This window comes from Octopus sinensis, linkage group LG20 (assembly GCF_006345805.1).
Source record: "Octopus sinensis linkage group LG20, ASM634580v1, whole genome shotgun sequence".
NCBI lineage: Eukaryota > Metazoa > Mollusca > Cephalopoda > Octopoda > Octopodidae > Octopus > Octopus sinensis.
In genome coordinates, this window is record NC_043016.1 from 27,340,386 (window position 1) to 27,354,655 (window position 14,270).

Sequence of the window (14,270 nt, forward strand, 5' to 3'; positions counted from 1 at the left end):
GAAATGAGAGCTTGAGTCATAGTGAATCTTTCATTAGCTGATTACCCAATCATGGATGCTGCCCCTATGGATGCATTGCAGCTCCTCTCTTGATAGAGCTAGGTGATCCTGACCATTGATTTTCTGGGATTCCGCCACTCAGCATTAATGAAAGAAACACCATTTGTCCAGTTGAGCACTTATGCTACCTCTTCACAAGCTACCTTGCTGCAGTCTCATAACTTTGCCGCATCCCTGGCAGAATGGCTGAATGGATGCTATGCCTTGCCAAAAGGCAGCCAGTAACTACGTAGGACACAGTCATCACTCCGTAAAGTATTTTCAAAATATCTACATACCTATGAAAATCAAGTACTCATGTGTAAATAAGCATATATTTTGGTAGTTTTAAATACATATGCATGTACAACATTTTTGAAATTAGGTAGAACATTTGTTGTAGAAAATAATGTAGAATAATGATTGACTTATTGATAACAATATATTGTACATATTAACTCTTTTGTTACCATATTTCTGTTGAGATGCTCTGTGTTTCTTTCAATGAATTTTATGTGTAGCAAAGAGTTTAATAAAATAACTTAGTTATCATTAAGCTAGTGTTAGGAACATAAGTTGTGACTAAGGTTTGGTAGGAGACTTTCATTCAGAACTTTTGAAAACAAGACATTTGTACTACAAAGCCAGAGGTGGTTTCAGGCAGGTTGGTATCAAAAGGGTTAAGAGTAACCAAATCTGTATAATATTTGAGGAGCGATAAAAACAATTTTCTTATTTTCCTGTTATTTTGGCATTTTCACTTACATCCTCATACTCTTCTTTGAACAACACCTCCCAACATTATTGACTGCTTGAGTACTCAAGTTTTTAATATATTCAAGAAAGAATTAAGTAAATGAAGGTAATATATTATATATATATATATTTAAATAATGAGGGAGATAAATTAATATTAATTTTAATATCAATTTAAAACCAGTAGTCTAGCATACAAAAATCTGAGAATCAGAGAAAATTCTAATATATGTGTATATTGGCAGGGCAAGACTGCTAGGTAGTCGGCCGTATGCTAGAAATAGATCATCAACGATCAAACTACAAAGAAAGTTCTCTAGAGGAAAAATTCAGCGAACACCAGAACCAAATTTGGCGGGCAGGACAGATGAAAATTTATATAAAAAACAGAATTAATTGCATACCTCGGTTTCGGCCTTGATCATTGATGATCTATTTCTAGCATACGGCCGACTACCTAGCAGTCTTGCCCTGCCAATATATACATATATATATATATATATATATATATATATATATATATATATATATATATATATATATATATATGTATATATATATATATGTATGTATATGTATGTATGTATGTATGTATGTATGTATGTATGAATGTATGTATGTATGTATGTATGTAGAGAGAAAGAGAGAGCTATTAGTGAGGGATTATAAATCTGGTCAAAATACTTTATAAGCTCTGTGTTGGCATACTAGTCTAACAATGTTAATTAATTAGTGAAGAATTCCAGGTATTCTTATTGCAGAGTTCAAGGTTATGGTTCATCACAATTCTATATTGTAAATTGGTGGGTGGGCTCCTGACAAATTGGTTTTTAAATAGAGTGATATATAAGAAACAAATTAAAAATAATGTTCATTTTCCTTTATTGTACTAATTGTTTCTAGTAATAATTATAGGTACTTTACTGATAGGCTTACTAAACTGGTATATTGATCAATTGAGAAAAATTGAACAGCCTAAGGTCATTCAATTTTTTCTCAATTGTTTACTATGTCAATTGAGTAAACCTATCAGTAATGTACATAAAATGACCACTGAGAACAGCAGTAAGTGAAATTTGGTCCAATAAAGGAAAAATATGCAATGACCATTATTTTTAACTTGTTTTACATACAGATGAATGTATGTATGTATGTATGTATGTATGTATGTATGAATGTATGTATGTATGTATGTATGTATGTTGTATTTGTATGTATGTATGTATGTATGTATGTGTATGCATGCATACTTGCATATATACTAATTTTCGTAACTTTATTTATATTTAAATTTCCTCTATCATCTTTATTCAATTTATTCATTTATTATTCTAATTCTATTTACCTACTCCATCTTATCACCAACCAGCCTGCAAACACCTCGCTCAAACACATAATAATACAAATCATAAACAGTATCATTGAGTCTACTCTAATGAACTGATAAACATATATAAAACTCCAAGGGTATATTTTCTTCCCTCTGGAGATATGCTCAGGGCATATGAATTTATATTTAATTAATTCACTGAGTATTAATTGAAACAGCTGTAAAGGATAACGATTGATTTGTTGTTAATAATAACAATCAACTTCCCAGTCTCCATTTTCTTTTTCTTCTTATACACACACATACACACACACACATATATATATATATATATATATATATATATATATATATATATATATATATCTGTAAAAGTAATATGTGACAATTATTTGGTAGCCATGATAAAACTCTGAGCTTTGGATGCCAAGGTGGAAATCCACACCACCATCTCTTCAGTTAGCCAGCCATCGGAAAAATACTATGAAAAGGATTTTTTCATAGTATTTTTCCGATGCCCAGATAACTGAAGAGATGGCGGCATGGACTTCCACCTCGGCATCTGAAGCTCGGAGTTTTATCATGGCTACCGAATAATTGTCACATTACTTTTACAGATAAATTCCTCTATTTACATAATATTGAGGTCTCTTTCATTCTTTTGTTGTCTTACCATTTCTATCAATATATATATATATATATATATAAACATACACATATATACATTTAAATCCAAATTGAGGGACTTTGGATTTTTATTCACATTCATAGCAACCCAAGTTGCTAATGTGAACTATAAAAGAATTATACCTGCTACAGACCTCCTACACCTAGATTCTTGGATCATACAATTACATATCATTATATATATAAACGTAAATTTGAGAGCATCTACCTGTTTTTTCTAGCATGTTGTGAAACCACCTATCGGACAATTTTTCTATGTAAATGTTTTTAAAGTACCCTTCATAATAGAAATAATTGAATATTCTCTACAAAATTTAACAAAATTTTATGAAGCATTAAAAATTGTACTTTTGGAGGTTTCACATACTGTTACAGATAATACCTAAGCGACCACAAATTTGAATTTTCATATAAGATGAAGGGCACTTTGAGAAGTATTTCGTAAAAGCGACTGCCAAGTGCCCTCAATATCATATTGTTGTTCATACAAAAACGAAAAGACACTTTAAAACAACTAAAAGAACCTCGCCCTGGTTGTCAAGGGAAGCTACTCATAATATATTCCCAGAGTTATTTCCCTTAACCTAGACGGAAGAAGGATGGATAGACGGGTGGACAGACAAACAGACAGATAGAAAGATTTCTTTATTGGCCACGCAGGGCTGAAGACAGACGAGACAAAATACAAAGTAGAGCTTTTCTTTTGGGGAAGAAGAGGAGGAAAGAAAAAAAGGGTCGAATTCCGATCAAAAGGGATCGTGGAAAAAAATTGGGGTGACAGACAGACAGGCAGGCAGGCAGGCAGACAGGCAGACAGACAGATAGACGGATAGATAGATAGATAGATAGATAGATAGATAGATAGATAGATAGATAGATAGACAGACAAAAAATGAAGTAGACAGCATACAGATGGACAGCAAGACCAAGAGACAGACCGAGTGTCAGATTGATAGAAGATGGATAGAGAAGGATGTAGAGAGAGAGAGAGAGAGAGAGTGCGTGTGTGAAAGGGAGATACATAGATGGATAGATAAATAGTTTGATAGTTTGATAGAAGAAATATGGAAGAATGTGAAGGAAATTGTCGTTGAAACAGCAGAGAAACATGTTCTGTACAAGAAACCCACACGATCAGCAAAGTGGATTTTGGAGGAGACTATTGCAATAGCAGAAGAAAGAAGGAGAGCAAAGGTGACCAGAAGCAGGGATGAAATGCGGCGCCTGAATGCAATGTTCCAACAGGCGGCCAGGAAGGACAAAGAGAAATACTGGAATGAGGAATGTGCAAGGGCAGAGGTGGCATATAGGAAAGGGAACATGAGAGAACTTTACCAACATGTAAAGAAGACCCGTACCATCACCCTGATCCCCCATGTAAGCAAAATTCTCTTTAAAATCATCCAGAAGCGCCTGAACACAACTATTGAGAGAGAATTGCCAGAAGTGCAAGCTGGTTTCAGAAATGGAAGAGGCACCCGCGATCACATCGCCAACCTACGGTGGATTATGGAAAAGGCAAGAGAATACCAACAGAAGCTGTACATGTGTTTTATCGATTACTCCAAAGCCTTTGACAGCATTGATCATGACAAGGTATGGAAATGTCTGAAGAAAATGGGAACACCTTTACACCTTGTCCAGCTTATTAGATCACTCTATCGAAACCAAGTGACTACAGTACGGACACCATATGGCGACACTGATTGGTTTGAGATTGGAAAAGGCACTCGGCAAGGTTGCATCCTGTCACCAGCAGCCTTCAACATGTACGCTGAAAAGGTCATGAGAAATGCAGGCCTGGAGGATAGCAGCATTGGAGTGAGGATTAGAGAAAGAAATATTAATAACCTTCGCTATGCAGATGATACAACGCTGCTGGCAGAAAATTCTAGAGAATCTTATCCTACTAGTCAAGAAAGAGTGTGAGAAATTTGGGCTGTACCTCAATGTTAAGAAAACGATCATGTCAACAGCAGCCACAACAAACATCAGTATCAAGATCGATAATGAAGAGATCGAAGTGGTTGCTGATTTCATCTTCCTTGGCTCCAAAATAAATCGTGATGGTAACTGCACTCCAGAAATAAGGCGGCGGATAGTACAAGGCAGGGAGCCAATGGTCAGCATGAGCAAGGTCTGGAAGAGTAGAGACATCCGCCTCGCTACCAAATGCAGATTGGTGAATGCAATCGTCTTCCCAATAGCAACATATGGATGCGAGACCTGGACACTAAAGAAAGCTGACCAGAAGAGAATTAATGCATTCGAGTTTTGGTGTTGGAGAAGACTTCTACGGATTCCATGGACAGCGAGGCTCACCAATGGAGAAGTTCTTAACCAGATCAAGCCGAATCTGTCGCTGGAAGCTAGGATCACCAAGCATAGATTGGCATATTTTGGTTATATTATGTGGAGAAAATCCCTGGAGAAGGACATCATGCTCGGAATGGTCAGTGGCAAGAGAGGAAAAGGCCGACCAAGAACCCGCTGGCTTGATACCATCAAGAGTGACACGGGAATGGTCATAGCCAATCTGAAAGAATAGGCCCAGGATGGAACTGGCTGGAGAACACTGATCCATCTAATAACCGAGAGTCGACTTCGACTGAGCGGATAGATAGATGGATAGATAGTTTGATAAATAAATAGATAGAGGGAGTGATAAATAGATGGCTAAATATAGATAGACACTCTGACACAGCTAAATAAATAAATAAATAGATAGATAGATAGATAGATAGATAGATAGATAGATAGATAGATAGATAGATAGATAGATAGATAGATAGATAGATAGATTTCTTTATTGACCACGCAGGGCTGAACTTAGAAGGGATAAAATACAAACTAGAGCTTGGGGGGGAGGGGGGAGCGAATTCCGATCAAAAGGGATCGTGAAAAAAAAGAGTGGGGCCGATCAATAGGGATCGTGTATCATAGAAAGTCAATGCAAAAAGGGAAAACAGATTAGGTTTGTCCGTTGATAGAAAAGCCTACGGAAAAGACTACGGGAACCTTGGGCAATAGTATCATGCAAAAAGAAAACAGATTACAGTAAGTGGCTCTCTTTTTTCCTTTCGTTTTGTTTTTTTCTTTTGGTCCATAGGATTATGCTCAAACTGCCTCCGTCATTCTCACGTACCATTCTTGCTACATTCACCCATCTTTTTTGAAGCATTCACTAGACAAAACTTCCCTCTCTACTCTCACCTTCCTCTTCAATTGATACTTGAAGAAGTTGATGAGAGATTGACCAGAGAGAAAAGTGTTTGTCTTTAGGCCTTTCAGACGCGTCCATCATATACATTCTTTCGTCATAGCCACAAGTACGATGAAAAAGCTCTTTCAAGGAAGGAGGCGCGACAAAATTCACGAAAGACTCGGTTGATAAACTGACTTGTCCCACACGCGATAGCAGTCGTTCGACATAGGCCTACAGGTCGGAAATGGTTGGACACTGTACGTGTGCATGCAGGACGGTTTCGTCGCTCTGACCGCATCTCGGACAGGTCGGCCCCGTGTTTCTCGAGCCATATCTGTAGAGCTTATCCCGAATGGGTAGCGCTTCTCGATAGCACTGACAGGCCAGGGATCTCTGGAAGTTGTCCATAGGTCCCGGCCCGAAAGTTGTCTTGAACAAGCGGGTCAGGTATTCCTCATCGACGTCCAGGTTCGCCCGGAGATCGTCAACGTACCTCCCCTCCAATAATCTCCTATAGAATGCTTTGGTTGTGTTGAAGTCGCTCAAGGTCGACCCGGGACGGCATAGTTGCTTGAGAGCAACGCGATACTCGCGGTGCCATTCGCCCTTCCTCGGCCTCTTTTTGATCCACGACTGCAGTTCGGTCATGGCGACGAGCTGCGGGAAAGTGTGCTTCACAAACGGCGACCATACCTGTTCACCGTCGTCTGCGTAGAGTTGGAGATGTCGCAGTTTCAGCGCGTGTCTGTGCATCATCAACTACGGCATGCTCAGCCCTCCTTTTAACGGGTATTGACAGCAAATGGATCACCTGACCATTGGAACGCATCCTTTCCACAAGAAGCGGAAGAGAATGCGTTCTAGTTTGGTGATGGTAGGGCGGTCAGGTGGTAGTAAATGACGGACGCGATGTACGTGTTCGCAACCTTTGCTCGACCTTTTAGGGACAGCTTCCTCTCGGCCCATTGCCGGACGAGAGTGACCACTCTACTCGTTATCTCGTCCCAGTTCTTCTCCATTTGGCGGTCCGGACCAAACCAGACCCCGAGCAACTCGACCGGACTGTCGGTCCAGCGTCCCACGACGGAGGCACCGGTGGACGGCATGGGCTTGCTTCTCCAGGTGCTGAGTCGCAAGCCTACTGACTTTTCCCGGTTGATTTTTGCTCCTGTTACTGTTTCGTAGTCTTTCAGTGTCTCGCCGACCAGCTTGATGTACGTTTGGTTAGATACTACGACGGTGACGTCGTCCGTGTATGCAGACACGCTCGTCCCGCAACCCAATTCTTGCGGGATGCCCCTGAAAGTCGCCAGCTTCCGCAGTAGTGGCTTGAGAGTCAATACGTACAGAAGCGACGAGAGTGAGCATCCCTGACGGACCGAACATGCAATGTCTAAAAGTCTCGATAGATGTCCATTTACGCGAATTACCGAACGGATGCCTCTGTACAAAGCAGCTATCCAGCCGCGGAAGACGGGACCGAAACCGGCCACTATGAGGACAGCCTCCAAGTATCGATGGTCTACCCTATCGAAAGCTTTCGATTGATCCAAATTGATCAGAGCCCCATCCATGCCAGGTTCCTTAACTACCCAGTCTATGATGTTGCGCATCAGATGGAGGTTGTCATGGATGCTCCGGCCCGGCACGGCGCACGTTTGCGCCTTGTCGACCAGTTTCTTGACAAGCGCCAATCTCTTGGCCAAAATTTTCAAGTCTGCATTGAGCAGAGTGATGGGCCTAAAGTTATCTATTACGCCCCGCCCCCTTGTTTGGATCTTTCTTCAGCAGCGTTACGGCTCCTCGACTCACAAAACCGGGGATGCTCCCACTTTGCTGCCAAGACGTCTTCAAACAAGGCTGGCATACAACTGTAAAGCTCGTAGGGTAGACCATCCAAACCCGGCGATTTGTCCCTCGAGCATTCTGCTATCGCGTCCCGCACTTCCGCTGCCGTTATGGCACAAATAGATAGATAGATAGATAGATAGATAGATAGATAGATAGATAGATAGATAGATAGATAGATAGATAGATAGGTAGATAGGTAGGTAGATAGATAGATTATATATATATTCACCTATATGTGTCTATCTGTTTATCTGTCCGTCTCTCTGTCTCTTTCTTTCTCTATATATATGTCTGTCAATCTATCTATCTATCTATCTATCTATCTATCTATCTATCTATCTATCTATCTATCTATCTATCTATCTATCTACCTATCTATCTATCTATCTATCTATCTACCTACCTACCTACCTATCAATCTATCTATCCAGCTAGCTAGATAAACAGACAGACAGACAAACAGATAGATAGATAGATAGATAGATAGATAGATAGATAGATAGATAGATAGATAGATAGATAGATAGATAGATAGATAGATAGTGTGACAGGGGGGTTAGGCAGAGAGACTGATAGATATATGTCTCTCTATCCATCCATCCATCTGTACATCGTTCAATCTATCAATTTGTCTATCTGCCTATCTATATATTTTCTCTCTCTCTCTCTCTCTCTCTCTCTCTCTCTCTCTATCTATCTATCTATCTATCTATCTATCTAACTATCTATCTATCTATCTATCCACTTCCCCCCCCCCCGTCCCTCTCTACTTTAATATATGGCACTGAGCGACAACCTTCTACTCACACTTATACTCATCTAATCACGTGACAACCGATGTCAATTGCGTAGCAGGAAAATGGCGGCTTCATCCCGTTTGGGGAAGAAGTTAGCTACGAAAACCCGTCTTTCTGCTTCACTGGATCCCAAATTAACCACAGATTCGGTAAGTAAACTATTTAGGGCTTCCATATTTTATATATTTTGATGCATTTGCCTCTTTTTTTGTGTCTTAATTTTGTTTTTTGCCCTTTTTTCAACCACTTTAAGCGTATTTTGTGCTAGATTCGTCCCGTAATGGGGTCGACGTGTGTGTAAATGAATGCAGTTTGCGAGGTTTTACTAGAGACTTCGAACCTGGCATAAGGTCAGCGAGAAAGTAGAAACCCTAAAGTGTCCATTCATGTCCAAGACGATGTATTTCGTTTTGCTTTTGTATATTTTAGAGGTCACTTTTTGCACACCTCACTCTCTTTTTTTTCATCGTCCGAAAGTTGACGTGCCTGTAAAAGAATGCAGTCTTCTGGATTTTGATGGGGATTTTCACCCCGTCTTGAGGTAAGAAAGAAAGTAAGGACCCTAAAGAGTCCCTCTACTTAATACAACGTATTTTGTCCAGTTTTTGTATATTTTTAGGTGCCACTTTTAACACACACCCCTTTTAATTTTGCCTTAATGAGGTCGACGTGCGTGTAAATAAATGCAGTTTTCTCTATTTTTATGGTGTGTTTAACTCCGGATTTGAGGTCAGTGAGGATGTAGAGGCCTTAAGGAGTCCATTCATACCTAACACGATGTATTTCATCTTGTGTATATATCTTTTTAAGGGTTACTTTTAATACACCTTTTCATTTTTTTTTCCTTCGTCCGAAGGTCGGCCAGCCTGCAAATGAATGCAGGTTTCTTCTTTTTGATGGAGTTTTAACGCCGGTTTTTGAGTTATGGAGAAAGTAGCTGATTTGAGGAGTCCATCTCTGCCAAACACCACCTATTTTGTTTCCTGTTTATATCTTCTTGGATCACTTTTTACACTACTCCCTCTCGTTTTTAATTCGCCCGAAGGTCGTCGACTGGACATATGAACTCCTATCTCTTCTTGATGGAGTTTAAACCCCTGGTCTACTCTCAATGAGAAAGTAGAATCTCTTAGAAATCCATCCATGCCCAACACATCCTGCTTCATGCTGTGTTTATGCTTTTTTTAAGGGGCGGATATAATAAACCTCATTTCTTATTTTTGGTAATTTATTTCCTCGTCCGAAGGTCGACTTGCCTACATATAAAAGCAGATTTTTCTCATTGTGCGTGTTCAATCCGCTGGTTTATCGTCTATGAGAAAGTAGGATTTCTGAGGAGTCCATCCATGCCTAACACATCCTGTTTTATTATATTTTTATATCTTTTTAAGGGGGTAGAATTAACACAATTCCCTCCACAGTTTTGCCTCGCCATGTCGACCTGGCTACAAATATAGGCAGTTTTTTTCTCAATGTCGGAGTTCAAACCCCAGGTTACCCCTCAGTGAGAATGTCGGATCTGTAAGGAGTTCATCCATACCTAACACGTCCCATGTCAAGTTGTGTTTATATCTTAAGATACAAATTTAAGACGTCCTGTTTACATATATAAACAGTTTTTGTCTTGTAGGAATTCAAGCCCCAAGGTTTCTGTGAGAAAGTAGGATCTCCAAAGGAGTTCATCCACATCTAACACGATCTATTTCTTCTTTTTTTCTTGTATCTTTTTAAATTGCATTTTCAACACACCTCCCTTCTCGTTTCTGCCTCACGGTCGACTTGCTTCCATATATATGCAGTTTTTGTCTCGTTATCGGTGTTCGAACTCCAGGTATGTCAAAGAGAAAGTAAAATCATGAAGGAGTCCATCCATGCTTAACACTACCAAATATTTGTAATTAGTTTTTTTTATTTATTTTTGTTGACGTAATATATAGCAGAGTAATTACCCTAGTCTTGATGCTTTTTTTTTTACCTGATGAAAGAAACCACAGGTGACAATACTTTCCGACCATGACAATCCACTCCGGATATACTTTTTCATTCGTGGTTATGTGTTTGGAGGACTACATCATCAAATGTAGCAGTTGTTTAGCTGAAGGCTGGCTGTTCAAATAGGATAGTTCAAATAGCCTTATATAATATATATATCAGCAGAAGTTTGAGTGACTCAAGATGTAAGTTTCATGCATTGGCTTTTATCAAACTGGTTTCAGTTGTACAGAGCTTGGCCTTTTAGTCACTGTGTAACTTTTAACCAATTCATAATAAATAAAAAAAATCTTATGTACTCGTGTTTTTTGAGTTCTATTTTCTTTTGTGTCCACAAACCTATACACACACACACACACACAGAGGGTGTTCTGAAAAGTTCCTATCTTTGGATAAAAGAAAATACAGGTGGATCTATTAATTATGATTTTATTTAACATATTCCCCTCTCAGATTTACTCACTTATTGCAGCGGTCCTTTAGTTTTTCTAAGCCCTGTAAAAGAACTCAGAATTTTGGGGCCCCAACCAGACCTTTTGTGATACTCTTGAAGCCAAGAACTTTTCAGCACCCCCTTGTATGTATGTGTATATATATATAATCAAAGACTGGAATTTATGGTTTTATCTTTAATTATAGTCATTTCTACAGAGCATGGGAAATACATTTCATGATTATAAATTAATTCATATGATGGAACATATTTTTTTATGTAAACTACATGCATTTTTCAGGCAAGCTCTCAAAAGTAATGCAGCTTAGCAACTGGAATATCACAGTATTTCTAGTTTTTACAACTTAGCAGGAGGAGCAGTTATGTAAATTTATATATACTAGCAGAAACACTGCCCTCCGAATGGTTTTTGACCACATTTCAGCCAATATATATACATAAGCATGTGTGTATATACATTTATTCTTTTATGGGAATATTATTGATTGCGTTTAGGCCTGAATATTCTCACAGTTCACCAGCCTCACTCCTGAGCTATATGGTCATTACATCTACTGTTGTATTAGTGTGACTTTATCCTCCTGCAATCAACTTAACTCCTTCCTCTCATTTATCCAGTCCTTTCACTCCACCCTTGAATTCTCCTGTTCTGTCTCTGACACCTTTGTTAACTTCCTTGGTGTTTTCATTTCCTTTAACCACTCCTCCCTCTCTACTTCTATCCCCTACAGTCCTATAGATACCTACACGAAACTGTCCATCTCCTGCTCTCACTTCCTCTGCCTCCATTGGCTCTGTAATGGTGACCATGATTTTGGGATGCAATCCCAACTCATAGCCTGCCACTTCAACCAATAAGGATATCCTTCCATTATAATCCAAGCTATCCTCATCCATGCTTGGTCTGTTGATTGTCCTCTCTCCCCATGCTCATCCCATCTTTACCTGCCTCTCCTTTCCCCCCTTACTTATCCCCCCCCCACAGTACCCTGCCAACACTATTTTATGTTCTTTCTGCATACTTTCAATCTGACCCGGCCACATCTCACATTTTCCCCAACCTATACGACTTACTAGTCCTTGGCTCTTTCCTCGCTCCCAGCAACAGAACATTGCTCCTTCCCTTGCTGTTGCCCATGCTGTTACACATGTTCCATCCCCAACACTACTGTCTTCACTGGTACACACCATCACTCTTTTCATAACACTGACTCCTCATGTAGATCTAGTAATCTTAGTTACTGCATCCTCTGCACTCTTACATAGGACAAATTTGTTAATGCCTGGATGACTGTTTTACCATAAGACTTGGTAATGATACCTCAGTTTTGTGCCACTTTCACTTGGCTGGCATAGACTTTGGTCCCCAACTGTCTAAATTCCCAGCACTTTTTCATTTATCCCTTCTTCCTTTTCCCCTTCACACCCACACCTGCCAGCTATCTCTTACATTCCCACAGTCCCTTAAACCCCATAAGACACCTACAGTACACCATTTAACAAAATACTGTACACTATACATACTAACATGATTAAACAATACACTCATGCACTTGCTACCACACGCACACTTATCTATTTCACACACACTAGCACTCACACTTCAATTACAATCTCACATGCTACTCATATGCATACTTACTAACATCAGTATATAAACACACATACTTCTGGCACTTCTACTCCACCTAGACACATCTAGTATGACACACACAACAGCCTCATACATACATACAAAGTGTAAGCAAGCACACATACACCAGGTTCATAGTTGCCAAAAGTAACCACTTTACCACATTCGACCATTTCAGCATGCCACAACAATTGTATACACTTAAGTCTCTATCCTCCATTTTCCTCCTCTGTTTTTTTCCCTCCTCATCTATTCTTCAGAAGAAGAGTGTATACTCAGAAAGTAGATGTTACCTTTTTTTTTTTTTTACCCCTCCAGTTTCCATCAACCCACCACACTTAGTATTTTTTTTACATTGTTTTCATATTATATTTTTTGCATTATATATCTGTGCAAATGTTGGTTTTTTTTTTTTCAAATATCGTCTGATATCTGATAAATTGTTTCACTATGATAGATATAACATAAAAAATTTTCCCAAATATTTGAAGGTATCTCAAAGAAAAACCTTGTAGTTACTTATTTTTAGTGAAAACAGTTGAATAGAGGGAGTAGAGAGCAAGATAGAGAAAGAAAGACAAAGTATTGCAAGGAAACAAAGTGAAAAAGACAATGTACTGGGATGTGGACAGACAAAAATATTAAAAGAAATGGTTGGCCAAGGGTTATGAATGAAGTTTTGGGGTGAAAGAAAAGGCAAAGACAAAAGAAGACATTGAAAAAATATCAGTAAGGAGCAAATTGAAGTAGTAAATAATCTAAATCGTTCATTATTCAACAGACCATAATTAACACACTTTTTTTTCTTGTCACTAAATAAAATTCAAAGTAATTTTGAAAGGATTGACATAGAGTAAAAATTCTCACAAATATTCTTGAAGTATCTAAAAAGAAAAACTATATTCATTTTTAGTGAAAAGAATTGAATCGACATAAATATTGTCAAAGTATCTCAAAGAAAATCTGTGTAGTCACATTTTTAATGGAAATAATTAAATAGTGGAAGAGAGAGAGAGATGCATGTTGCAGTGAATAAAAATATTTTAATAAAAACAATTGAATACGATACTTGAGAATAAAAATAAATTTAAATTTTGATAATTGCTTTCTTTTAGTAAAACTTACATAATTTCAATTAATTAATAAACAGCTTCTTTTATTATACTATTATATGTATACACAAGGACATACACGTACTTTGATATATGAGAGAGAGAGTAAAACTTAAAGTTGGTAATATACAGGGTGTGCTGTAAAGAATTACTGATTGAGATTTAGTTATAATTTTTAGTAAAGAGCATAAAAACACACGAGTTCTATAGAATTTAATTACATATGGCCGGGTAATGTATTAAGATACATTTCATTCAATATGTTTGTCTTTAACCTTCATAATCATCCGAAGACAGCCAAGAACAGAATCACAGGAACACCAGATGACTTCTTCGATTAAATGATCTCATGACATGACTAAGGCTTTCTTCAGAGCAGTGATATTTTTGTAGGAAACTCTTGAAATGTCACTT

General features: G+C 38.4%; 1 protein-coding gene across 1 annotated transcript in view; it reads left to right on the plus strand.

The window, feature by feature from the left end:
- Window positions 1–8,698: 8,698 nt before the first annotated feature.
- LOC115222450 overlaps window positions 8,699–14,270 on the plus strand; it is a 37,121-nt gene continuing 31,549 nt past the window's right edge. Inside the window, exon 1 of the mRNA XM_029792642.2 lies at window positions 8,699–8,814. Coding sequence (XP_029648502.1) covers window positions 8,728–8,814 — 87 coding nt within the window. The 5' untranslated portion in view covers window positions 8,699–8,727. The remainder of the gene's footprint in view (window positions 8,815–14,270) is intronic.